General features: G+C 44.5%; 1 protein-coding gene across 4 annotated transcripts in view; it reads left to right on the forward strand.

Moving 5' to 3' along the window:
* The first annotated feature begins 2,624 nt into the window (after window positions 1–2,624).
* The window catches only part of RIPOR3 (RIPOR family member 3), a 41,795-nt gene continuing 19,357 nt past the window's right edge, over window positions 2,625–25,062 (forward strand). For 2 of the 4 annotated variants that reach the window (XM_082292703.1, XM_082292705.1), the window contains exons 1-4: window positions 2,733–2,865; window positions 7,524–7,656; window positions 20,367–20,485; window positions 23,635–23,781. In XM_082292703.1, the coding sequence (XP_082148829.1) occupies window positions 20,385–20,485; window positions 23,635–23,781 (248 nt within the window). In that variant the 5' untranslated portion in view covers window positions 2,733–2,865; window positions 7,524–7,656; window positions 20,367–20,384. Of the gene's footprint in view, window positions 2,678–2,732; window positions 2,866–7,523; window positions 7,657–20,366; window positions 20,486–23,634; window positions 23,782–25,062 lie in introns of those variants that run through there. The other 2 variants (XM_082292702.1, XM_082292704.1) reach the window with 2 other exon arrangements.

The raw sequence follows: 25,062 nt of genomic DNA on the forward strand, positions 1-25,062 counted from the left end.
TGCAGTATTTACTGCTTTTCATATGCGTGAGAATACTAAACATATGTATTTCTAAAGGAAATTCCAGAAGAATGTGAAACTAGCTTGTAGCAATAATTTGTAGGTTTGTGTCCATTGTTTTCAGGAATATGTAAATTGTTACATTATAGAACTCACTTTGAACCCTGCTGCATAATTAGCTGCACTAAACATCAGTATTCAATTTGGAAAATCTGTAGCCAAGTGTTTTATTAGAATTTCGTGGAAAAGGAGAATGTGAACAAAACCATAGAGCAAATGATCTGAAATGCAGTTAAAAATAATGAAAACCAAGCACCAGCCACATAAACACACCAGATGAAGACACAGCAAATGAAGATCATAAAAAGCAAACTGGAATAAAAACACATAAAGCCATTCCTCAGCTGAAGTAAATGGGGACATCTGTGCCAGGAGTGAGGGAACCGTGGTCACTGGTGTTAGCGGAGGGGCTGCTCTGTGAATTTTGTTCTAAGGCTCGTGGAGGAAATGACATTAACAGTAATGGCTTTTTGGGCAACTGGTTGCACTGGGCTCCTGCAGAGATTTGGTGTAGTGCAAGTGTCCTGCAAGTCCAGCTGATTTCAGCTTGTCCCAGTGTGCTCCACCCTGCTGTGGGGCCAGCACTGGAGACAGGGGCCTGCTGCATTGACGGCAGTGTTCCAGCACCGTCCCGAGCTGCTGGGGCTGCTGTGGCACCGCTCTCTGTCTGAGGCTGGGGCACACAGCCACTGCTGACTGCCTTGTCAGCCTGGAAAACCCCAGCGCAGCAGCAGGACAGCTGCAGTTACATTTGCTGGGGGGGATTCTTCAAGCATTCAGTGGAAGTGATCATAAACCCCCCAAAACCAGGAAAATCAAGCTAAGAGTTAGTAGAGTTATGATTATTGGAATGTCATGTACTTACCTGTACAAATCCATGTATTTGCATCTCCTTGCTTTGTTTTCTAGGTACCCCAGCTGTGACATCCATGGTGTACCATCATTGCCAGTTGCAGTGCTCCAAGCCCCAACCATTTTGAAGACCTGGTATGAAACCCACTTTTGCTTGCATCTCAGCACACTTCTTTCTAATACATATAAAACCCAGAGTGCTTGAAGTGTTGGCTCAGGCAACTCCGTCTGCCCATCTGGTTTTGTGTCTTATTGCTCTCACTTTCATGTGTGTCAGTTCCCTCATGCCTCTCCTTAAAAGCGTGTTTAGCTGTGCAAGAGATCTTCCTCTGCCTCTTTCAAGACTTTCCTTTAAACATGTGCACAGGAAAATACAAATCCTGATCAACTTCATAAAGAACTGCAAAAGCAAACGGCAACCCTGCCCTAAGAGGTTCTTGTATGGGATCTCTGGTCAGCTGGAGCTTTGAGAACTTCAGTTTGTGTGCTGTGGGATGGGTTTAAGGATGTGTGTGCTGGATGCTGCAGAGCATGGTCAAAAGGGAAGCAAACACTATTACCAATAAAGTTACCATAAGGGCACGGCCAAATTCCGTGCAGTCAGCTCATTTTCCCCATGGGGAGTGTCTGGCTTCCTGTACTGTCAGTCAGTCAGCATGGGGAAGTGCTGCTAAAAACCAGGGGAAAATGGAAGACGGCTGAGCCACAGCAGAACCCAAGGTGCTGTGCCCAGGGCAGGAACCTGCTTGTGTGGGGTGGTTACAAAAGGCCTGGCCAGGCATTGTTCAGGAAAGAGGTGTGAGTGTGGGGGTGCATAGGGTGAGACAAGGAACAGGGAGATTCCAGCCTGCTTTCTACATGTCAGCTTCAGCTCTTTTTGCCAGGATTACCTGGAAGGTGTCTAGAAAGCAGGCAGAAGGGAGCTCATTCCCAAGGAGCAGTAGCTGCCCGCAGAAGGAGGTCAGTAGTGGGTGCAGCAGGAAGGACTCGGAGCAGGCTGTTGGTCAACAGAGAATCAAAGAGAGCGAATTACCTCTCCTCAGTACCAGCACACCTATGGAAGGGTGGGATGGGGAAAGGCAGGAGGCAATAAGAAAAAGAAAGGTAATGATGATTAGCGTTGTATGACTGAGGGCTGTAAGAGGAGGGAATCTTTAAAGGGATGGTGAAGACACGGTGTGGGGTAAGGGCAGAGGAGGAGGGAGCAATGGATGAGGAAGGTGGGAAAGGAGGGGTCTGGGCACAGCAGAAAAGGTCTGAGCAGAAGGGGTAAGAGTTGGGGAGCAGGGGAACGGGGGAATAACCGGGGGTGCAGGGACGGGTGTCCTGCGAGCGCTGCCGGTCTGTCGTTGCCCTGCGGCGCTGTGGGACCCGCAGTGGAGCAGCTGGAGTGAGCGAGAGGGCGCCTGGGATGCTCCTGATTAATAGCAGAGGGTCCGGGCCGTGACCGCCGGCTCGGCATGTGCTGGAGCCGCGCGGAGCGTTCCCAGCCCCCCTGCCAGGACCAGGGGGGTCGGGGGAGGGAGCGCCGGAGAGGGGGAGGGAGGGAAGGAGGGAGGGCGAGAGGAAGGGAAGCAGCGAGCGGGACGGAGCCCTCGGCATCCAGCGGCAAACAAGCGCTCCGGAGCCGCGGCTTCCTGGAAGCGGAGCCCAGCTGGGCGGCAGGCAGCGGCGATAAGCGGCGGCTATCGGGGCCCTCCCGGCCGCCCGGACCCGCCGCCACCGCCGCCACGGCAGCGGAGCCGAGCCGCGCCGGGGAGCGCAGGTAGGGCACACCTGGGCACGGAGCAGCGCCCAGCGGGGCTCGGGGGGCGCGGGGCACCGCACCGGCACCGGCACCGGCACCGCACCGGCAGGTGAGGGCTGCGGCACCGACAGGGCACCGTCACCTGTCGGGGATCCATACGGACACCGACGGCGGGACTCGGTCACCCCTGGGGCAGGCGGGCATCTGTAAGTGGGCAAGCTTCAGAGGATGCCAGCATTCCTGCAGAGGCTGCAGCCGCGCAGAGAGGCTCGGTAGCTTTTGGGCCGGGGTAAGGGCATTCCCGGCAGGGAACACCCCGGAACCCCCCGGCAGGGGAGCACCTGGCTGCAGCAGGTGGGACAGTAAGAGGAGCAAGACGAGGTCTATGCCATCCCCTAGGGTTTGCCTTTTGGAGGTGTCGCTGTATGGGCTGGTTATATTTTAGTTAACTCTTTTTGTCTGTGCAAAGATTACATTTTATTTGCTTTTTTTTTTTTATTGCTTATTCGTATAAATACAAGTTGAGGTTTTGGGTCACAGCCCAGTTACATTTTGATTGAGAGTTTAATTTCCCCTTTTAAAAAGTGCTTTAAATAAGTTGGGCCATATGGAAGTAGAGTTGTTCATCAACCAAAGAAACTCGAAGGAATTGGAAAAATAAGGTTACATATTTCTGGAGCCATTTCTCGAGTATAGAACCAGCACCAGTACTCAAACTCCTGATTCAGTCATTTCCTTTGTGGGGATCAAGACTTAATCCATCCATACCTGTGTTTTCACAGCTGCAAAATGGGAGCTACACCTATTGATGAGGTGCTTTACATATCTTTTTTTTGAAAGCCCTTAATTAAAAACAAGAAAAGCAGAGGAAGATCATTTGCAAGGGTAGTAAACAGAGCAAAATGTGTCTGAGGGAATATTGCGTGTTGAATGGAGAGGCACATGTGAGAGACATGCAGTGGCTAAAGGAGTGGGCAGTGAGAAACTCCTCTGTTGTGTTCCTGTGTCGTGCAGTTCATCCCTTCCCTGCTGCTGCTCTGAATTCTGCGCAGTGAATGACAAAAGCACCACGCGTAGCAGTGCAGGAAAAGCTGCACAAAACCTGCCAAAATGGGCTGGAGCTGTTGTGAAGTGGCAGGCCCAGCCTCTTTATGCCCCAGGTCTGGAGAGAAACGTGTGAGATAGAACACGTGTGAGCTGGTAGTGAACAATTAACTTGGCAACGTTCTCCTCCAGTTAGAGTCTGGATACCCTCTGGAGGAATGAAAGCTCTTCCCGGAGATGGCAGGTCCTGCATGCTGACCCCGTGCTCCATTCTGGAGTCAGTCAGGAGCTGCAGGGGAGCAGTGGCGTTCTGTTCACAGCACGGAGCCAAGAGCGTGGAGACAGAGGCCAAAGAGGGAGTTATGTAATGGATTCCCTAAGGGACACTGTAAGGATGGGATGGTTTCCTTCTGTCAAGACAAAGAGCAGCTGTACAGTTGCTCTACAATGTTCTCCCTAGCCCTGGGTTCCTTAGGAGCAATATAGGCAGGGAGTTGGGATCCTGTAACAGCACATCCACCAATGTCACTTTATTCCCTTCCACAGCTAATTCCTTCACAAATACTCCTTTGGCATATCCTCATAAAGAGTCTGAGAAGTGGAATAGAGCCACTCTGGCTAGAAAGGGAAACCAGACTCCATCTGTGGGGAGGGGAAAGTTGTCATCCTCATGTGTCTCTTTCTCAGGGGTCTGCGGAGTGACAATGTGGGGTTACAAAGCACCAGGACAAAACCGAGGTCCTGGGTGTAGAAAGTTATCCAGGATAAAGCAAGGGAGGGGGAACTTTTTCAGAAGGGTTATTAATATGTTCCATTTGGATGAAATAAATAGAAAGACTGGAAGTGAAGGAGATAATTTGTGTAAAATAGTAGGTTTAATATTATTTCAATGTGCACACTTGATCTTAGCCAAAAGGCTGAGAAAGAGGGAGCAGACAGAGTTGAGTTATCCAGACTGTGTTGGCCAGAACTGGATTTTGGAAGGTGATTGGCTGGTGACAATCCAAAATTATGGACATCAAGTCATGCAAAGGACATCAGCCAGCCTTTCATGGCTACAGGTGCTCAGGGCCCTGGCTTTAATTCCCATCCTCAGATGCTGCCTCCGGAAGCACAAAAGGGACATACATATTTATGAAATACCAGGTTTTATCCTCTTTTTTTCAACTTTTCCATTTCTGCTGCCAGTTTATTCTCCCTGAGGACAGACTGCTTTAAACCAGTATGTCTTCAAAGATAGAATGCCTGAAAACTATCTTTTTTTTCCAATTCAACTTTTTTGGGCAAAAACTTGGTTTTCAGACAGACAAGGAATTTAATCATCAGTAATTTAGAAGATCAGAACACTAAGATGATCTTGCCATTAATACAGAAATGCCCTAAGTGTAGTTAGCAAACATATTCATATGTAACTGCTCTAGATGTGAATTTAGCTGTTTCAAATTAAATTATAAAAACTACTTTATGGAGAACATATGCAATTATTATTGGGACAATAACTCTGTCAGTGATATTTTATTGCTCATCAGATACGTTCTTTCCATGAATCCATCCCTGATCTGCTTGATGAAGTAGCAAAAATCTACTTCCATTATTTCCATAACATAGAATCTGTTGGTACTCAAGAGCTTGAAGAGCCCAGGGATGAATGTTTTGGGAAGAACTTCCCCATGGAAAGGGTGCTCAGGCCTTGGCAGGGGCTGTCCAAGGAGGTTTGGAGTGCCCATCCCTGGAGGTGCCCAAGGAAGGGCTGGAGGTGGCACTCAGGGCTCTGGGCTGGGGACAAGGTGGGCATTGGGCACAGCTGGGACTCCCTGGACTGGGAGGGCTTTTCCAACTTTAAGCATTCTTGGATTCTGGGAGAGGTAACTCATGCTGGGGCAGCTGAGTTTTACAGACACGTGAGGCGCTTTGGCCTCCTGACATATCTCACGTGTAAAATGGTGAGAAGCCAGCAATGCCTGTGCAGTGCTGGGAGGTAAGAAATCAGCATCAATCTTGCTCCATTACATAGGGAGAGTTATGTTTATGATTAGGGAATGAACCTTGTTCCTCTTAGCTGAATAATTTATTTATTTCACGCAGTAGGAACAGCAGTAGCAAAGCACTCATCATTTTATTTTCAAAAACCCCTGGCTTCTAGACTGTGTTTACCATGAGAGTTTTCTCTAGCCATTGCTGAAATGTTTTAAAACTTGCCATTTTAAGCTATGCATAAATATGCATAGCTGATGTTCTATGTGCCTGGGAAGGCAGAAAGGGTGACCTGATTACGTGTGTTCACAGATCTCTGTCTGCTTCACATTCTTGCAGACAGAACAACAACATAACTTTCTTCTTTCAGGATAGTTAATGTTCTGGCCCGGAATTACAGCACCAGATGTGTTGCCACAGAAACAATTTAAAGGGAGAAGGAATTGTGAGCAAATTGGCTTTCTTGTGGAAAATGTTTGAGAGCTTCTCCTTGGTTTCCCTGTTTCTATCTATGTGTGTGCACAGCAGAGAATAAGGGGACAACTTTGCTTTTGTTTCATACATCTGCTAGTGGTTTAAAATTCTCTGTTCAGGGTTGAAAATTGAAAAATATTCTATTATGGGCATGACTTACGTACCTCAGAGACAGTTTTTATTAAATCCTGATTCATTTTTAGAAACCTTTTTCCTTTGAAAATGTGCAGTGTGCTAGCTGATTTACTTACCTCCACTTGCAATATGCTTTGCAAAATATTTCCAGTCACAGTTGTTTCTGTAAAAGTAAGAAAACATTTGACTTTATAAAGTTATCCCAGATTTTGATGCTGAGAATTAGGATCACATTCTCCTTACTACAGTTGACATGCTGATGAAAAGAGGGAATGTTTACAGGAAACATTTTGATTTAATCTTGCCTAGGAAGCCTTAAAGTAGCCAAAGCCCTTGATTTTAGCTAGCATTTCTTTTTCTCAAAACAGTGGATACTTTATTCAACATACTTTTTTGTCAACTATTATGAAAATATTTGTCTGAACAAAATGCATTGTGAATTACCTAAATATGTCCTTCTTGCATTTTTGACCACAGCACAGCATCTTTATCCTACAGTTTTGCATTCTGTTTGGGGAGAGTAATGAGAGAAACATCCAGGAAGGTCCCAGCTCTGGCAAAATTTTAAAAAGGCCACAATCCACACATAAAGAGCTTTGTTTCCACAGTTCTTTGTCCTTCATGCATTTGGGAGGTCTTTGTCCCTGCACATTTTGAAACACTGCTGCCTGTGGAACTGAAAGAGCCATAGCTGGTTTATCTTAGCAAAAGCTAAGGTGACCTTTGGGGGTCTTTGGAGTGATGGAAAGATCTTGCCATCTGCACTTGCATGCACGCTGCTGCCATGGTTTGGGAGGGAATGGACACAGAGTTATCTGAGGAACCTCCTGTCCTTATTTGTGTGTTCAGTATTTCCCTCTGTGAGATTTACGATTATTAAATCTTTTTTCTTATAGCCAGAGTTTCAAATGCCCCTGAGTTTGGAAATACACAATTTATTCCCTTTTTAACTCATTTTTGTACAAACCTGGGATCTTTTCCTTTTACAAGAACTGTTTATAACAGAAATATATTCAGGTATCCCCGAGTTAGGAGCAGTTGCTTATGCTTTTGAAAACAGTTTTCCCTTATTTCAAGTGTCCTGCTGGAATTCTGGTTTGAAATCTCTGAGCTCTGGAGCTAGGCTGCATGCCATGTCCCACATCGCAGTTCTGGCAGCCTCACAGGCATCTACATCACCCAACAAGATCTGCCAGGCCGATAAGAAACTCATTTCTCTCTTGCATTCCTTCTTCAGGCACAACTCCAGCCCTGGGTGTGGAAGGAATGCAGAGCTGAGCCTAGAGCTTGTGTCTCCTCAGGTTAGAAATGAACTTCCAGTGTGAAATGTGGCTCTGAATCTGCATCCCTGCCTCGCTGGGAGACCACAGGTATTTGCATCCAGGTTTCTGGTTTGGGAGCTCTCTGGGGTGGAATCAGCCCTTATGTTTACAAGCTGATCCAAAGGTGCCCTTAATTAGTTCACATCTCCCCTGTTTGATCCCATGAGAAGGTAGCTTGGTGTTTCCTTAGGCAGTAGAGCTTTCCCAGACAGACATTGTAAACTAGAAATATAGGTACTTGTAATTTTCTTAAAAACCTCCTTTGGGCCTGAAATGTCTTGTGCTTGGTTTCAATCCAGTATTGACTGAGACTGGAAAGTGTGAATAATGTCAGTTCAGCTGTATTTGAGTGAATCAAATGAATTTTAAAACTATGTACTTTCCACTTATATTTTTCCATAATTCTCTGCACTTACATAACCTCTGTTTTGTTATTGAAATTGCTACAGACTTGAAGAGGGAAATATCATTTCCCAATACTGGGCCTGAACAGATAAACAGGGAGGCAATTCCAAGGCCTCAGTGGGCTTTAAAATCTGAATGTTTGCTGCTTTGATGTTGGCATGAATGGGTTTGTACTTCTACTAGTGCAGAAGAAACACCACCTCAATAACCTTCAGTTTCCCTGTGCACTGAATTTCTGAAATGTTTCCATTATGTAATTGAAATTTTACAAAAAGAGTTTAGAAAATTCCTCCAGATTATAAGGAAGGATTTTGTTTGATGAGATCTGTAAAGTTAAAATAGTAGGCTGGGGCTTTCTAAAAGAACTGGCACCTGTGGATATTCCAAATGCAGCTGTTTGAGCAGTCACTGCAATCCAGTGCATGGACATGGCTGAGAACTGATCTATACAGAAAGTTCATTGGCTTTTCTAAAGTTTGGAAGATAACTGGTTTGTAGGAAATTAGTGACCTGGGTTTTTACAATGGAAGGCAAAAGAAGAGCAGTTGCATTGGATGGATCACGTGTGAAAATGGCTCGCCCTGAGTCCATCAGTAACACAGTGTGGTGTAAGCTGGTTGCATGGATCCCTGTAACTGCACATGTCTTTGTGCTGTCAGCACAGCCCCAATGCCCGGACTGTGTGGAAATCTGTCACTGTGCATTGTCTGAAATGGAGCCCCAGACGCTGATCTGGAAGGTGATGCCCCCTCTGAAGAGCCCTGGCATACAGAAATACTCCTTCAGTTAGGCACAAGAGCCAGAGACAATAGAGCTGTCCTTTGTGTAACTCTGCTGAGGGCACTGCAGCTCGTCCCTAATTCCACTGAGGCCGACTTGTGCCTCTCCCTTTTTCTGAAGGGTTCACATGCCAATGTGTTGTGCAACAACATAATTTGTTAACAAATAAAGAAGAATTTAAATAACCTTAGAAAATCAGTGTGGGCATCCCAGCTGCCTGCAAACAAGCAGCAGAAGTGCAAAACATTTAAGTAGCAATGCAAAGTATCTCAAAATTGCTTGAGCTTGGGTTCTTCAAGAACAAAACCACAACTGTAAGGAGAACATGCTCTGCAGGAGAAGGCTTTGGATGAGAACATACACTGCATCTTCTGGTAAGGTCTCCAGTTCAGACATAATTTCTGTGCTGTTTTCTCCAGAGCTGTAGTAACACATGATGAATCTTTTCCCCATGTGTGTATGTATGAATTTGACTATGTTTAGTTTCATTTAAAGCAATAAGTGAGGATCCTTTGACCTGTAATTGTCAAATTATGTTTACAGTGCAGTAAAACTGCATCTTCTTGTAAAATATCTCTCATGAGTAAGCCAAGTTATATGGAGCAAAACTCCACTTTTCTGTTAGAACATCGAAGCACTGCCTGCCCTTGCTGCTGTAATTGTGTCAGAGTCTGGCTTTCATCCTGGATCTGTATTAGTGTACTGCTGGAATCACTTGTCAATATGTTTTGTATCTGAATGGCCATTTCTGAATTTTGAAGATCACCCAAGGGTGACTTTCTGCCAGGAAGGTCTCCGGTCTGTGCATTCTCCATGGCAGCTCTGCAGAGGATCACCAGTGGGAGTTCAGAAGATCTCTGGTCCATAGATGCTGAGTAAACCAGTCCAAAGTCTAAGAAAAATTCCTTGTGATGCTGAAAAATAGGAAACACTAAGCAGATGTGTTAGCTGCAGTAAAAGCTTTGGGTCCTCAGGGAACAAACAGTTGGGTTCACAGACTTTGAAGAAGTCTGAGACAGAGAGCTGATTGACTTTTTTTGTGCACAAAGCTGAAATGCATTTTCATGAGTGACTCTTGCCATGTTTATTGATGGTATTCATAACATTTCAAGGGACCTTAAATTCCATTAGCTTTTGGCCTAAATGTTGAAGTGGTTTGATCTCGACTGCTCCTGCTGAACAACTTCTGCTTAGCACTTCCAGTTGTGTCTGCCTTTTTTTTCCAGTGAGTAGCTCTTGTGTGCTTGGGCTGGGTGTTCCTGGGTGCCTGACATTTCCAGGAATTTGTTATCTCTGGCAGAGGCCTCGTTACTGTCAGTCATTGATAAGTGGGAAAGTAAACATGTTGCTGATGAGACAGTGCACCTTCAATGGCTGAGCACTAGTCTGACTTCATTGCACACAGTGGTCCTCCAGAGAAAAAGTCTTCTACCACTCATTAATTTAAAAAATTTTCTTGACTGTATGATTTTGGCTATAACTTACCTACTTCTTGCTCCCTTCTAATGTAGAGTTTTTTCTTGTTTACAAAGTCACATTGGAGCCATCACTTTCTAGTCTTGCTAGAAACCCTTCTGAAATGTGTGGCAACTATTTAACTTTTAATGAATACGAAAAGGGAGTTTTCACATGACCAAACAGATTCTTTCTATTTGCTGACTGTGAAAGACTTGAATTAAATAGCAATAACAAAAACAAAGGGCTGCAGAAAGGGAGTTGGTAGAGGCCAAGGCAGATCTCAGTCAGTTATTCTGATGGATGGCACAACCACTCTCCTTTGGAGATGTGCTGTCAGAACTGGTTTTGTGAGCCCTCCCTACCAGACTTGCAGGAAAACAACTGCTTTAGAGAAACCACTTGAAACAGTCCTTGCTAGGATGTCTTCTTTAGGCCAGAAGAGATTTAAGGGGCACTCCAGGAAGTAGCAATCACTGTAGGTTTTGTAGTGTTTCCGGGGCAAATGATGCCCAGAAGTCAGTACACAAGTTTGCCTCCTCAGATTTTATAATTTTATAATACAGAGAGTACTGCTGTAATTCTGTTTAGGCTTGAAACAATCCAAAGCTGTCTTCTAGGCAGGGCCAGACTGACAAAACTTGAATATCTGGTTTAAAAGTAAATGTAGTCCAGTTTAGACTGCATTTTCCTCAACTGCTCACTGCACCATTTGTATCCTATTGCACATTAGTCTTTCAGCTGTTTCCAAGCTATCTCCTTTTGAATGTTTAATATCTAAGAACCAATTAGTTCCATTTTGTTTTCTTTGGATAGTTTGCAATTAAACATTCTTTCAAGTGGGCTTTATTTAGCTAATTCCATCACAAAAATAAGCTCCAAGGGAATGAAGAGAAGTTCAAGCCAGCCAATGTTTATTTTTATTATTAATAATTTATATTATGGGAGTCCCTGGGGGAACCAGGGCCCCACTAAACCCAGTTTCCCCTGCATGTAATGACTGTGTCTCACAAGACTTTATTCAGTAGAAGATTCCTTTTGGCTGCTGTGGCACAGTGTGGGGGACCTGCTGCAGGGAAAGGACTGATGAAGAGCACATAAAGACAAATCAAGAATCATTATTTTAGAGAAGCTTAAGCTAGGCACCAGAGGGAGAATCTGAGGCATCTTTTCTAAAAAAGAAAAAAAAGGCCATGCTTATGTATTTTTCCAGTTTGAGTGCCAAATCATGACCTTGAAGGTCTTGTTCATCATCTCTGAAATGATGGTAATGCTCCCAGTGACTCTGATGGAAGCAAGACTGGGCAGAGAAGTGATGGTCCTAAAAATCTTATCTCTTTCTGAACTAGCAGCAGAGGACACTTTATATTTTAAAACCACACTGATGGGCAAAGCTGGTTTAAAAAACGTTCTTGTTTGGTCAGATTTCTATCAGAAGTTATGGTTTTCACAGCGTCTGGTCCTCAGTAATTGGTCTGCTTTTTGTTTTACAGAAGTCTTGAGAGAAGTAATTTAGAGTCCCTTGCCAAATTCAAAGGTGACACAGAGCCAGCCCCTGGCTTTCTGTAAATGGGTTGAACAGAGTTAGAGCAGCTCCCATCAGCTGAGGGATCCTGCTCTCTGTGGGATCCCTGTGTGAGTTAAGGGGTAGCAGTGACGTTGGGATGAGCAGGGCTGTGGGGTTCAAGTGCCTTCAAACAAGTGCAGCACAGCAAATTTTCCTGCTGGAGGAATTACCATCCTCCTCCCTTTCCTTTCTGTGGAAGCTTTGCAGCACTCTTTCCATAATTCCAGAGGCAAGATCTAGACAGGAGTTTTCCTGACCATATTCTTGTCCTCATTAGTTCAGTTTAAAGGGGGTGAGACATCTGGTTCCAAGTACAGGTGTGTGGTTAGGATGGAGGGCTTTTTCTCTCCACAGAAAAATCACTAAATCTGGCCATTTAAGACAGAGATTTTATAGGAGCTAGAGCTGGGCTGTGCAAAGTTCACCTCATTAAAAACAAGCCCAAACCAAATAAAAGCAGAGAATAACAGCATAAAAAATGTGGGCCATGAATGTCAGAGCATGTGTATTAGGAACTGGTAAGAAGTGAAGGGAAAAGTACAGATATACCCACGTAGATTCAAAGGTCTTGTTTTTTTCCACGAGTAAATATTTGGCTTTAAAGCATAAACCTTTTTTCGCTTCTATTTCTCTCTTCTATGAAATTCTATATACTTTTCCTCTTTTTCCAGTGTTCGTTGGGATACTGATCCTAACTTAGCAACTTCATTATTTCTGTGGCACAAGGTTATCTTGGTAACATTTATGGGAATAAGCCATGGTCGCCATAGGAAGCGGGCTGGATAGATCAGTTCTTAGTAAGGGACAATTTTCCTGGTCAGACAGGTAAGTGGCACAGTTTGTCCCACTTCAGAAGCACCAGGATATTGTGATTCACAGAACTCAGTTTTTGAAGATAACAAATTACATCCCATATGCTGTTGGACATCAGATTTCCCTCTTGCTGGAATTTTGTCATCTGATTTGGTTAATAGACCCTTCTCAGTGTAATAATCAAAGCATTTGTCTGTCCATCATGGTGGCTGCTATTGAAACTTAGCCTTGGGACTTTCCACAACCCTAAGGCTGAGATAAAGGACCTTTCTTATGTCATAATTAACCTGGAGATGGGCTCCTGCATGACAAGGCTGGCTGGAGACATGATCACACCTGATAAGTCTGTTTGTAACACACATTCAGGCGTAGGCTGGGGAAAACAAGGAGAATGAGGTCTGTATTACAGAGGAAGGATCCTTGGGGTTCATAATTAATAAGCAGGAATCTCTCAAGGCCAGAACTGGTGTGATTCAGTGCCTTGCTGCCAGGCGAATTTTCTCTTGTCCCAAATGGAGGAGCCTGCTCCTCGCCTGCAAGCTGCTGTCCCTGCCTGCTCCTCCTGGGCAGGAGGCTGGGCTGCGGTGCCCTTCCAGCGGGGTGGCTGCGCACCCGCTCTGCCAGCGCTGGAAAAGCTGCGAGCCGGGCCAGCCTGTGCAGCCTGGCACACTCCTGAACCCCCGACCCAGCCTTGCAAGTCTGTCAGCAAGCTGGAAATTGAAACCAGAGGAGCACAGCAAGGCCTGTGCTCGTAAATCAGCTGGTAATGGGTGAATCGTCCTGTGCCTCCCCCAGGAGGAAAGGCAGAGTCCGTGGAGGAGCCCCCAGCACCCCGGAGAGCTGGCACGGGAACCAAGGGCTGTGCCACGGGCTGCCAGAGGATGGAAACCAGGGCTTGGTTATGGGCAATCACTGCGGCTTTTCTTAGTCCAGCATTGCCAAAACACCCCAGTGGGATTGACAGCCAGCTGTGATTCCCAGTAACACATTTCCACGCGGGCAGGGGCACAGTCCATGGGGTGATCCATGCTGAGCTCCCCAGGGCTCGCTGGCAGCTGCTGCTGCTGCTGGGAGGCACAAAGTGGCCACGACATCATGTCTTGGAAAATAATTTCCAGGCCATTAACTAGGTCAGGCCAACTTCTGCTGCCGGATTCTGCTGGGAATCTGGAATAAATGGCTGATTAATTTCCTCTGGATGTGCACACTGTCACTGAGAACAGAACTTGGAGCTGCATGCTGAGATGGAAAGTGATTGGAAATACAGGAACATTTGGGGTGCAGGCTTGAAAAGCAGCTCATCCTGGACTTGAAATCTGAGTCCTGTTTTCAAAGAACCCCCTAGAAATGGGGCCATCAGACCTGACCTCCAGCACAGGACAAGCTGCCTGAGAGCACTGCCTGTGATATTTAAATTTATTGCTGCCTAGGAAGCCTGGACCCCAGAATGCCATTTCCAGAGGCTGGCATGAAGCTATGGGAGGGCCTAATGAGTAAAGCAATAACTTGGATCAAAGCTGTTTATCTGATTTTCTTTTAATGGCTTGAGTATGGCTAGGAGGAAAGTATGCAGTATTTAAATATATATTCAAGAGTTAAATCTGCATAGATAAAATTTGCAAAAGTACCAAAACTAGTTACACACTGAATTCCTGCCTTTCTAAATAACGCAAGCTCTGAATATAATTCTTATTAAAAATCAATTGAAGTCGCTCCTAAGAGCCTAAAGTACCTATGAGAGCAGGATTATATTCCTGAATCACTTGACATTTTCAAAATATGACATGACAGATGTAAATTTAGTGCAAAGTAAAGGGCCCATCTCATAATCTGAGTTAAACAGGCTTGGGTCAAGAAGTTCTGTGGAACATGTGCAGCTACACAGGGGAGCAAAAGCTTCCATCTGCAGCAAAACTGTGATGTAATTGCTCATATTGCTCAATCTTAACCCAGCAGAAATGCCTGATGAATGGGTGGAAGCTATTTGTGTCCCATCTCTCCCTTTTCACAAATCTGTTTGACCAGATAAAAACTCAATATCAAGCACACATTTCCCATGTCTGTATGTGCAGTGGCTCTCCCCTGTCTGTGGTGGGCAGCTGGAGCTCCCATGTGCTGGTGTGAGACAGCAATGATAGCCACGGGTCAGAGTCCCTGTGTTGGAGTGAATTACATCAGACCTGTTCAGGTTCTGCTGGGAATCCTTTTGCTGGGAGTTCTTGCCACAAACAGGATTTGTCTGAAGAAAGGATCCCTATTTGTGTGTGATGCTGTGTTAAAATACCTATTTCGAGAGTATTCTGAGATCAAGGGCACTGTGTGTCTCCCTAATGCAAATTATTTTTCCTCTCTTGAAAATAACCAGATAATTTTTTCTTAGTTCTGCCCATAACTGTATAAATAGAATGTTTGTCAAACAGCTGAACAAAACCGCTTAAAATGTGAGGGGTTTGAATGATAAATTTGGAATGTTTATGTAGCACAGTAGACATTGCTACTGAGGTCAATGGTTTTCCTGAGGAATGCTGGAGAGCAAAGATTAAACACAGTGTGTATTTTCCCAGGGGATTCAGCCTGGGGCCGTGCCCAGACGGTCACTTCACTCCTGCTTCACTCAGCCTTCATCACAGCCACCTTCAGGGGAATGAGGGCTGAGTCAGGCCCTTATCACCTCTCATTCATGTCATGGTCTGGATTCTTTACATGTCCAACACTGCAAATAAGTGCCAAAGCCCAGACATTTCCACCTATTCCACAGTGCATTGACATCACAAAAACTTCAGTGGTCCAGGCCTAGACCAGCCCTGAGACTTTGTTCAAAATCTTTGACAGGATTGTAATACAGAGTGGGGATCTGATATTTTTCTTTATCAGTGTCATGAAAGACAAATGCCACTGTCTGCTGCAAGTGTTTCTGGATACAGCCCATCAGCAGCATTCAGAAGGGTCAGTTAAATCCATTGTCCCTATGTTCTGAAATAAGCAAGAAGAAAAATAATTGTGATTACATCAATGTGATGGCAGACAAACGCAGCCCAGTTTGCAAAATCAGTCTTAAATTTAACTTATGCTGAAGATTTTTGGTGTAATTGTGTTAGGGTTGTCTTTTCACCCATGAAGTGTTTGCAGAATGTATTTCTTTCAGCTAAAATCCTGATCCTGATGCAATTGTAGCAGCAAAACAGTTCTGGTGGAATTTATAATAAATTCAGGGAAGCAGAATGCAAACCTAGCAGTATTGACTGACTTTTTTTTGAAACAGCCAATGATTAGCTGGAACCACAGCTCATTCCTAAGGTCCAGAGAAGGTCTCTGAAGGCCCTAAATGTTCATGTACTGATTCACTGCTGATTTTGGTTCTTGACTGTGAAAGCTGAGTTTCAGTAGAGATGGTGCAGAGCCACTACAGACCAATGGCACGTTTGTTTGGCTGTCATGAAGTGAATTTTATAAAACCGTGCTATAAAAGACATAAATTCCAGGTGGCAACTCTGCAACAAACTCGTGCTCTGCTGTGCACAAAACCACCAGGGGAGTGTCCTGATAGGCACAAATCTAAGCCCCAGATTTTAGCACGAAGGCCCCAGTCTCTCCAATAAACTGTTGGGCTTACCAGATACTGAATTAAGTATTATGTTGTGATAATACAAAATGAAATCAACTCTGTTTGGTTCCCACAACTAGAAGTTAAAATGGCTCTCTTGTCTTTCCAAGTAAAGTGAGTGTAATATTTATGAATAAAATTATGTATAAAAATAACAAGGGTCTAAAAGTGTAAGGAGAAGGATTGCACCTGGCAGTGGAAGGCAAACTGTCATGATCACATAATGTATCCTCAACCACAAACATGACCCTCAGACACTGCAGTTATTAACAATGGATGTCTGTCAGTAATTGTGTTTATTTGCTATAGTGACAATAACTTGCTTGATTTCAGCCTGGCTTTTGTTGTGTCAGGCCAGTGAAGAGCAGGTAGTGCCCCACAGGTGAGGTCTGGAGCCCTGTGCAGGCTGCCAGGGCCCACGAACAGCTGAGGGAAGCAGAAGCTGGTGCAGTTCTTGCAGAAACACAACCAGGAGAAAGTGTCTCCCACCCACTGCCCATTCCCAGTTGGAACATTACAAACTTTGGGGAAACATGAATACTTTCCTCTAGCAAGGGTTCACCAAGTGGACCTCTTGGAGATGCTAACACAAAAACATGGCTACTAATTTAAAGCACAAAACATGAGCAGAAACATTTTGCAAGAAGTCGTTGAGTCATATTTTCCTCATAAAATTGTTGAAACCATTGTGCCCAGAAACAATTAAAGACGTGAGTAGGGCTGGAAAAGTTTAGCCATAAACACAAACAGACACCATTATTTTGTTTGTAGAAGGTGAAGGTCATTTGGCTTGAGGAGCATCCTCAGCCTCAGAGGGAGGGAGCACAAGATGCAGTTTGTGTGTCCTCACTGCTCAGAGGAGCCCCAGCGTGCCTGGATGCTTGGTCACACCAAAGCTGACACACCAACAGTCTGTTATGGCAAATGGACCACTGAAACAGGGCCAAACAAACCTACTCCTTTGATCTGGAAAAAAAATTCTTTTTTGATTCAAAGGTACATTTCGGAGACCTGAAGTCTCAACCATAGGAATGGCACGTATTAAAACATTACAGCCAGTGAGTCCCTGGCAGCTGGGAGGTGTGCCCAAGACTCACAAGCTTTAGAAGACTTTGTCAGGACTCCATGGTTTTTGCAGTAGTTTGGTGTTCCAGTTGCCCCTGGCAATAGACTCCTTTATTTTGGCCTGCTGTTCTTGTGCTCTGCATATGCAGCCCCTGGCTAACTGCTGTTCCGTGCTCTGGGGGAAGAGTAAAGGAGAGGAAGTTCCTCTGCTCCCCAGGGCATAATCCCTGTTTTTATGAGATTTGGATACACTGGCACAGCAGAGGTTACAGGTTGGAAGGCAGATTTGAACTGAGCTTTGTTGGGGTCCTTATCTGGTTTATTTCTACCCTAAAGGGACGGTAGAATTTGAGATGGATCCAGATGCTTTTTCTCAGGGGCACTTGTAATGTAGCTCAGCACTTTTATACAGACACTCCATCTAGAAAACCCTCTGTTTAAACAACTGCATTATAAGTCTTACAAATAAAATGTTTTCTTGACATCCAACTTATGGTCTTCTGCTCAGAAATGTGAAATGAGCCATAAGATTTCTTGGTCACTACAAAAAAATACATGTGCAAGTGTGTACCAAGAGGTATTGACTTTGTTGGCATTATTTTGAAGCAAGAAAGATAACCCCTTTATTTGTGGTTTATTTAAATTCTCTTCATTCTTAGGGAATTGGAAAGAGGTATTTGTGAGTTGCTTTTGAGAGGAGCAGTACATTGGAGCAGAACATGACAGACTCAGTGGCCTTGGGGATGGAGCTTTGGGCAGCTACAGAAAGCAGATGACCCTGGAGGAGCTGAAATGCTTTTGGCCATGCCCATGTGAGGGCCAAGGCTTCTCTGGCTCCTACTGAATTGCAACAGTGCATCTCCTGGAAATCCAGAATTATACTGGATTTATAAACACACATGGTCAGGTCTAGGAAATTTGGGCAGTGTAGTTCTTTTGCTAATTTTAGTTTTGGGGGTCTGTACATTTCCCACATACTCCTTCACGTCAGTCCCACAGGTTTTACTTAAGGAGTCTTCTCATCGTTTTCCACTTCCTGTTCCCTGCCAAGGGTCTGCTTGGTTTTGTTTGTTCCATATCTGTGTGCTCCAAAGGCTTTCAGTCTCATGTTAGGCAGGCTCTAGAGCAGCTGCTCTTGCACTTTCTTGCTCCCTTATACCCATGAACTGAGTTTCCCAGGTTAAAGAGCTGAAAAATAGATCCTGGGAATCTGGCTTAGCCTTGATGAGGGATGTGGTCAATAACCACAAGGCTATTCCTTTTATTTCCTCCTTTAACAGCTTGTTATGCAATTACATTTTTCAGTAAGTTACATGCTCTTTTCAGGCTAATGATCCTTTTGATGGGGTGACAGTTCACAGACTTACAAACATCTGAAAACTAGAGGGAAGAATGGAAAATATTTTGAAACTTCAGCTGTGATATGATGCAAGTCCAAGGACTGATTAAGGGTGTTAAGGAGGATCTTTTCAAAGCAAGAGAATAAAAGCACTGTATGGTTTGATTAAGAGGTGGTGGAGAGGCACCTGAGTTTTCCGTGTAACAGATTTCTGTGGATACTCCTGAGGCTGTGGAGTCACTGAACTTCGCTCCTCTGAGCAGTGAAATACCTGGCCATGCTCAGCACCTCTTTGCACACTGGAGAGCTTCCAAAGCAGGTGTCTCTCAGCTGGATTTACCATTGTCACATCTTGCTCTACAGTGTTCTGCCTGTTTTCCCCAGGTGTATTCCTCAGCTTGGCACAGCCCATAGAACAGGCAAGGAGATGGGAGTTTAAACCTCAGCCCGGGGAATTGACTGAGTGGCTTCTCTTGAACAGGCAGGATCTCTGCTCCTGGAAATGCAGGACAGCTTTTGTTCCTGCTCTGTAGGTGATGGTACCTGAAGCGTGGTCACTGGCAGTAATTCCCTGTACTTGTGGACTAGCCCAGAATTAGCAAAATACTCTCCAATCCCCTTCCTCTTGGGAAGTGTATTAAACCATTCAGTTCTCTACAGGCAGCCTTCACAGGCAGGGAGGAGGTTGCTCTCCAAGTTAGTGGCAGAGCCAGGGAAAGAGTCTTACATTGACATTCTGGGCTTGTAGTCTGACTAATGGTAGCCATGCTAAAGGGATAATGTCAGGAACAAGGGCTGAGTGCAGAGTTCCTTTCCAGCATCCCCTCTGATGGATTAAGAGTGCTCTTCAGAGCACATTCTGTAATGTGGGACAAAGTTCTGCATGGAGCATTCAGAGCTCCTTGTTGGAGCTTGTACTTCTCTCTCCAGACGCATCCTCCAGCTTTTTGTTATACCCAGATTTACTCACTTGTGGTGTTTACATTACACCAGCTTGAGGGGGAAAGGAAGGGAATTTTTCTGTATATGAACTGTCTGGGTGATTTTCTACAGCTGCTTTGAAGGATATGTCTGTTACTTATATTGGGACTTGGATTCTATAGACATATGGCAGAGAACACAATTCTCCAAAAAGCAAGAGAGTTTGACTGATGGAAAACAAGAGAGCAATCCAAGAGAAACCCTGCCAGAGGAGGAGCATGAACCTGAAATTTACTGTTGAAACCAGACTTCTGCCTTGGTCTTAAGCACCACACAGCCAATTCTACCATTGACTGCAGTGTGGCTCTGCACAGATGCAAGGAGCTGCTTTTTCGACCTGACTAAGTCTGGAGCTTAAGTATTGTTCTGGCATCCACACCTATTTGGAAATACACAGGTTGGCCTGGACTCCTGAAGCACTGGGACAATTACAGGGTTTTTAAAAAGTCAGAAATGGTAGAGAGGCTCTGAATGGAGGCTATTCTGGCTTTTGCATAGTGAGTTTGTAAAATCAATCAGAAATTGAAGAGAGCATGAGAGATTTCATTTTAGACTATTCAACCCCTTATTAATTGTACTGTGGATGGCAACACAGGAAACGTGAATTGCAGACAAGTCTTTTTTTTCAATTTATTCTGCTGTGTGTTGTTTTGACTTTCCACTTCCATGCAGCTCACCACTTGCAGCAGCACAAGAACTGCCAAGAATGTTTGGCCTCATCTGTTTTTGTGTTTTGTGTTTTGTTCCAGACTCACTGACTGGGAGCCATGTCGGTCAAGCTCACGTTTGTGTCCCCTGGGGATGGGGGTGGGATCAGCAGGAGCTGCTCCTTCACTGGGTTCAGCACTGTGCAAAGCAGGAAACTGGCGTAAGTAACACCAAAACCAAAGCCCCTGGTGCCTGGGCAGCAGGCTGGCACTGCATCGACCTGAGGCAGCTTTGTGGAGATGCTGTTCCTTCACTCCCACCTAAAACTACCCAGGGCTGCTCCTGCACTGATCAGCAGCCGTGCTGCCCTGCAGACTGCCCCACTGCTGGACACTGCAGGGACAGCTGCGCCACACACGGGATGCAGCTTTTCCACTAAAAATGCTCCTGTGCTTTTTGTGAATTTAGCAATCCCTGTAAATGCCTGTAAATCTTGAGTGCTTTTAGAAGATATGACCTATAAATGGAAAATTAATATGGCCTCTGACTGCCAGTGCATGCTAGAGCAATATCAGAGTGAATCATTTAGCAGCACCACGTAGAAGTATTGGGAAGTGTGCCTCCAGGAGTATTGTACTCAAAAAAATCCACTTCTGTATCAGCAAAATACCTCACTCATGTAACTAAATACCTTCTCAAAGAACCAGATGACTGAATTAAACTTTAGGTTAAACACAGCATGGTAAAGTATGAGCAAAAAATGAAATCCCAGTATGATTGTGATGCAACTGAGAACTCTTCAATTTGAATAAATTAATTAGTTGGTGAAAGTGAAAATTAATATTACCCCTAGCAAAGATCAGATCTCTAAAATCCCACCAACTACTAAGGTCTGGAGAAAAACTCTGTCAGATGACGTAAACAGGCTTGAGCTCCAGTCCAGAGTGGGAGTTCTAGCAGGGAAAGGATCCACCAGGAGCTGTGGGGAGCAGCTGTTTGTCCACCAGGCACCGTCCAGCAGGGTCCCAGTGCTCCAGACAGAAAGTTCATGTGTCCCTTAGGGTTATCCTCTTACTTCTAACTGCAAAGCTTTCCTGACCAAGTGCCTCTCTTTATGCACTTTTATGACGTTGTTTTTCATTAAAGTGTTTAGACAGACAGTTTTGTGCAGGAACCACTGCAGTAAGGAAGATTTCTGTACTAGACATTCAGTCACAGCCCAGTGAACATGAGAGCCTGCCCTGGCATGGACAAGAAATTTTTAAATCACCCCTTCCTAACTTATCTCTCCCTCAGGCACTGTTGCAAAACTCAGCAGGAGCTTGCAGGGGCCCTGTGCAAGGTCTGTCCAAAGGATGACACACAAATCAGGCCCACATGGACACTCTTGAGCAGATGCTAAATATACTTTTGCTTTTCTTTAGCAACCTCCCCTCGAGTCTCTCAGTCAGACACACGATTTTGTGTTTGCCCACCATGGTCTCCACAGGAAGTCAATGTTATTACTTTATCTATAAAGTGGGAAATCTGATACTTAAATTATGAGGTTCACAAGGGAAAGCAGCAACAGAACATTCAGCTTTTAGCTACTGGCCCTACAGGCCATGTCAGCTACTTAACTTTTGTATGAAATATATGAAAATGGGATTCTTCACATCAGTGCTCATATGGGCTGCAGCAGCCAGTGGGAGATGCTGAGGAAAAGGGGGAGTGGGAAATCCCAGCCTGTCTGTGTGCAGTACTGAGATGCTGCACTTCCACATGAAGGGAACTTATTTCCAGAATCTAGGATCTGCACTCCAAAAATATGAAGGTAGATTCCAAAATGAAACAAAACCCAGGAGTAATTTGGGCTTTTTAATTTCAAAACAGCATTATCTTGTATCTTCTATTTGGTATCCTGCTAATTAGAGTACTCTAATGGAATTAGATGCTATTTCTTCTTAGCATGAAAGAATTTTAAGTAATGAGCCTTCTAGGAGACTCTTTCAACTGCTTATTGTCCAGACTGTCCCTTCCAGTGTTATTCCTGTTGAAACTCTCTCACTTTGCCTGGAATACTCAAAGATACATTATCATAATAAAGAAAAGTAATATTAATGTAAGGTTCTAATTTAACACTTATGTTCCTTGTTATAGGTAACCTGAGCTCCAAATGGTTTGGTTAATTAATACTTTACATTAAGGCATCATAAAAAACCAAGATAATCAGTGGTGTGAAGAAATTAAGTACCCAGTAACGTTTGGCAACACCTCATTTATCAGACTTTTTGCAGAACAGATGTTAAAAACTGGAGTTAAGTGGAAATTTAGGACAAGGATAATTAAAGTAGTTACTCAAGGGCTTCTCTAATAGGACTGGGGACAGCTCTCAGGTGTGCTGGGTCTGGGCTTTAATCGCCCAGCACAATAATCTCCTTAGGCCTCCAATTACGTGCCTGGAACTGAAACCAGCCAGTTGTTAACTATTGAGCCTGATGAAGTTCATAATTTCTCCAGGTGAGTTGAATTTAGGATGAAAATTGTAGAAAAGGTAGAAAGCTTTTCAGAGAGCAGCTGCCTGGTTTGGCTTGCTTTGGTAGATGGGAAACTTCTTTAGGTAATGTTATTTTAGAGGCTTTACTTATAGGGATTATTAACAAACCTGTATAAAAATAGCCAAGACTTAGGGGAGCACATAGATAGAGGTAAGCCAGGTAGGAATTATTTGCAGAGAGCTCATTTTCTGCTTTACAGTTGGCTATAACTGATGGTTTAGAGTGTTCTAACTCCTTAGGCTGGCACAAAAAATTCTGTGTGGGACACTTCTTGTAGAAACAGTACTTAATTTTGATTTTGCAGTTGCTTTTAAGAGCAATTAGCTGAGGGGTTAGAGGCTGAAAAAACCCTTGGTAATTTTGTCTTGTATGCAATCCGGGCCTGGCAGTTGGCTTTTCAAACCTGGGGAGTGCTCTGAGCCATGGTTTACATGGATGCTGAGTGCAAGCGAAGAAATAGCAATTTCTAAAGGCTCTTTGGGTGAGCTTTGCCACTTAGACCTTGAGCAGGCAGAAGTTCCTTGCCAGCTTTGCCTGGATTGCAGGTGGCAGTCAGATAGGGACTGCCCTGGCCCTGCAGCAGAGCTCCCTTCTGTGGGTGACCCTGGCTGTGCCCGGGCTCTGGCAGCTGCCCTGCCTGCTGGGCACACAGAGCCAGCACTGTGGGGTTTCTGCCAGAGTGTGCTCAGGTGTCCAAGAACTTGGTGATTTTGAGTAAATGCACATGGGAATGGATGGAGCTTGTACCCTGGAAGTTCTGTGGCTCAGGCATCTCTTGTCTCCCAGGTGATGGGGTTTGCATCTTTCCTGTATTTCTTTTCTCTTTCTACAGCAAGTCCCTCAGCAGAAGTTCAGTGAGATCAAGGATGTCACTGAAACCCCCCAAGGCCTATAATTCCCTGCAGAAGGGGGCACTCATCTGGGATCCAAAGCCACTGCAGGTGAAGAAAATTTTTGAAGCTTTGAAGAAAGGACTTAAGTAAGGACTTTTCCAATATTGTAATTTGCCTTACCTAGTCATGCTGCTTAAGTCTGTGTGTCACTGTGCTCTGTCTCCATCTGGCATCTCCAAACACATGTGGTGACTTCCCCAGGCCTGGGACCTTGTAAAACAAGTTTCATTCACTCTCAGACAGTCTGCTTGCAAGCAAAGTGCTCTGATGTTTTTGTTTGTTCCTAGTTAATTACACTGTAAAAAGTGACAGTGAACTCTGCCCATCTCCTGGGGAGCAGCTGAACTTCCATGAAGAAGGGAGATTTCAGGGCAGGGTGGCAGCATAGGGATGGGACAGCCAGACCTGGGGAGTGATTGGCAAAAAGCTTCTGGAGATGGAACTGTGTGGAGTTTGCTTTGACTCAAAAAGCTGACTTAAAATCGAGCCCGAAGATGAGGGTGTGCCCTGCAAAGGCAGAGTGGGGAGGCTGGTTCATCAACCACTTCTGTTCTCCTTCTGCTGATTAATGAACACTGACAGAATGAGCTGCTCTTGGAGGGTTGTTCAGTGGGGGGTTTTTGGGTTTTTCTTTATTTTTTTTCTCCCTCTTAGTAGAATTAAATTCTGGATTTCAAAAGTACTCTGTGATCTTCAGGTGTCTTGTAACACAAAGGCCTAAGCAGATTCACCTGAAAATGTCAGCTTTTTGATTTCCCAGAATGTTCTATTATTACAGGAACTTCATTTACACCCTGCAGCTGCTATCAGAAGATAAAATACCTTCCCTTGGATGTGTAAACCCCACAGTTCTTTCTGCTGGCACCCTTCTAACAGTTCCTGCAGTGTGTTACTGCTGTCCTCCACATTTTGCTCCTGTATGCATTTTGGTCATAGTTTGTTTTCTTAAGCAAAGAACATAAAATGCACTGTAGTAACACTTTATAAAGTCAGATGTGTCACGTTTTTAGTCCTATAAAAGACTATGAAGTCTTAGCCCTAAAAATATCCACCAATGTCTTATTAGAGGATTTAGATTTAAAAGAAACAAGGAAACCAAATGTTTTTGCAGAGTTGAGAATTTATCTGAGCTTAGGGAGGAGAAACTATAAAGTGGATCAGAATTTGTTCCCAGTTTTGCAGTGAGTGCCACATGATCAGCCTCCTGCCAAAAGTGAGTGGCTGACTAATTGACTGAAGTAACCTACAGAAAACAGCTGTATCAAATAGCAATGCAAAGGCCAAATTTTAAGTAAATGCAGACTTAAGTCCACTCGGTGCTGGAGTGACTCGAATTTTTAGTACAGAACATATTTTATGTGCCTGTT

This window comes from Coloeus monedula (genome assembly GCF_965178545.1).
Source record: "Coloeus monedula genome assembly, chromosome: 17".
NCBI classification, from domain to species: domain Eukaryota; kingdom Metazoa; phylum Chordata; class Aves; order Passeriformes; family Corvidae; genus Coloeus; species Coloeus monedula.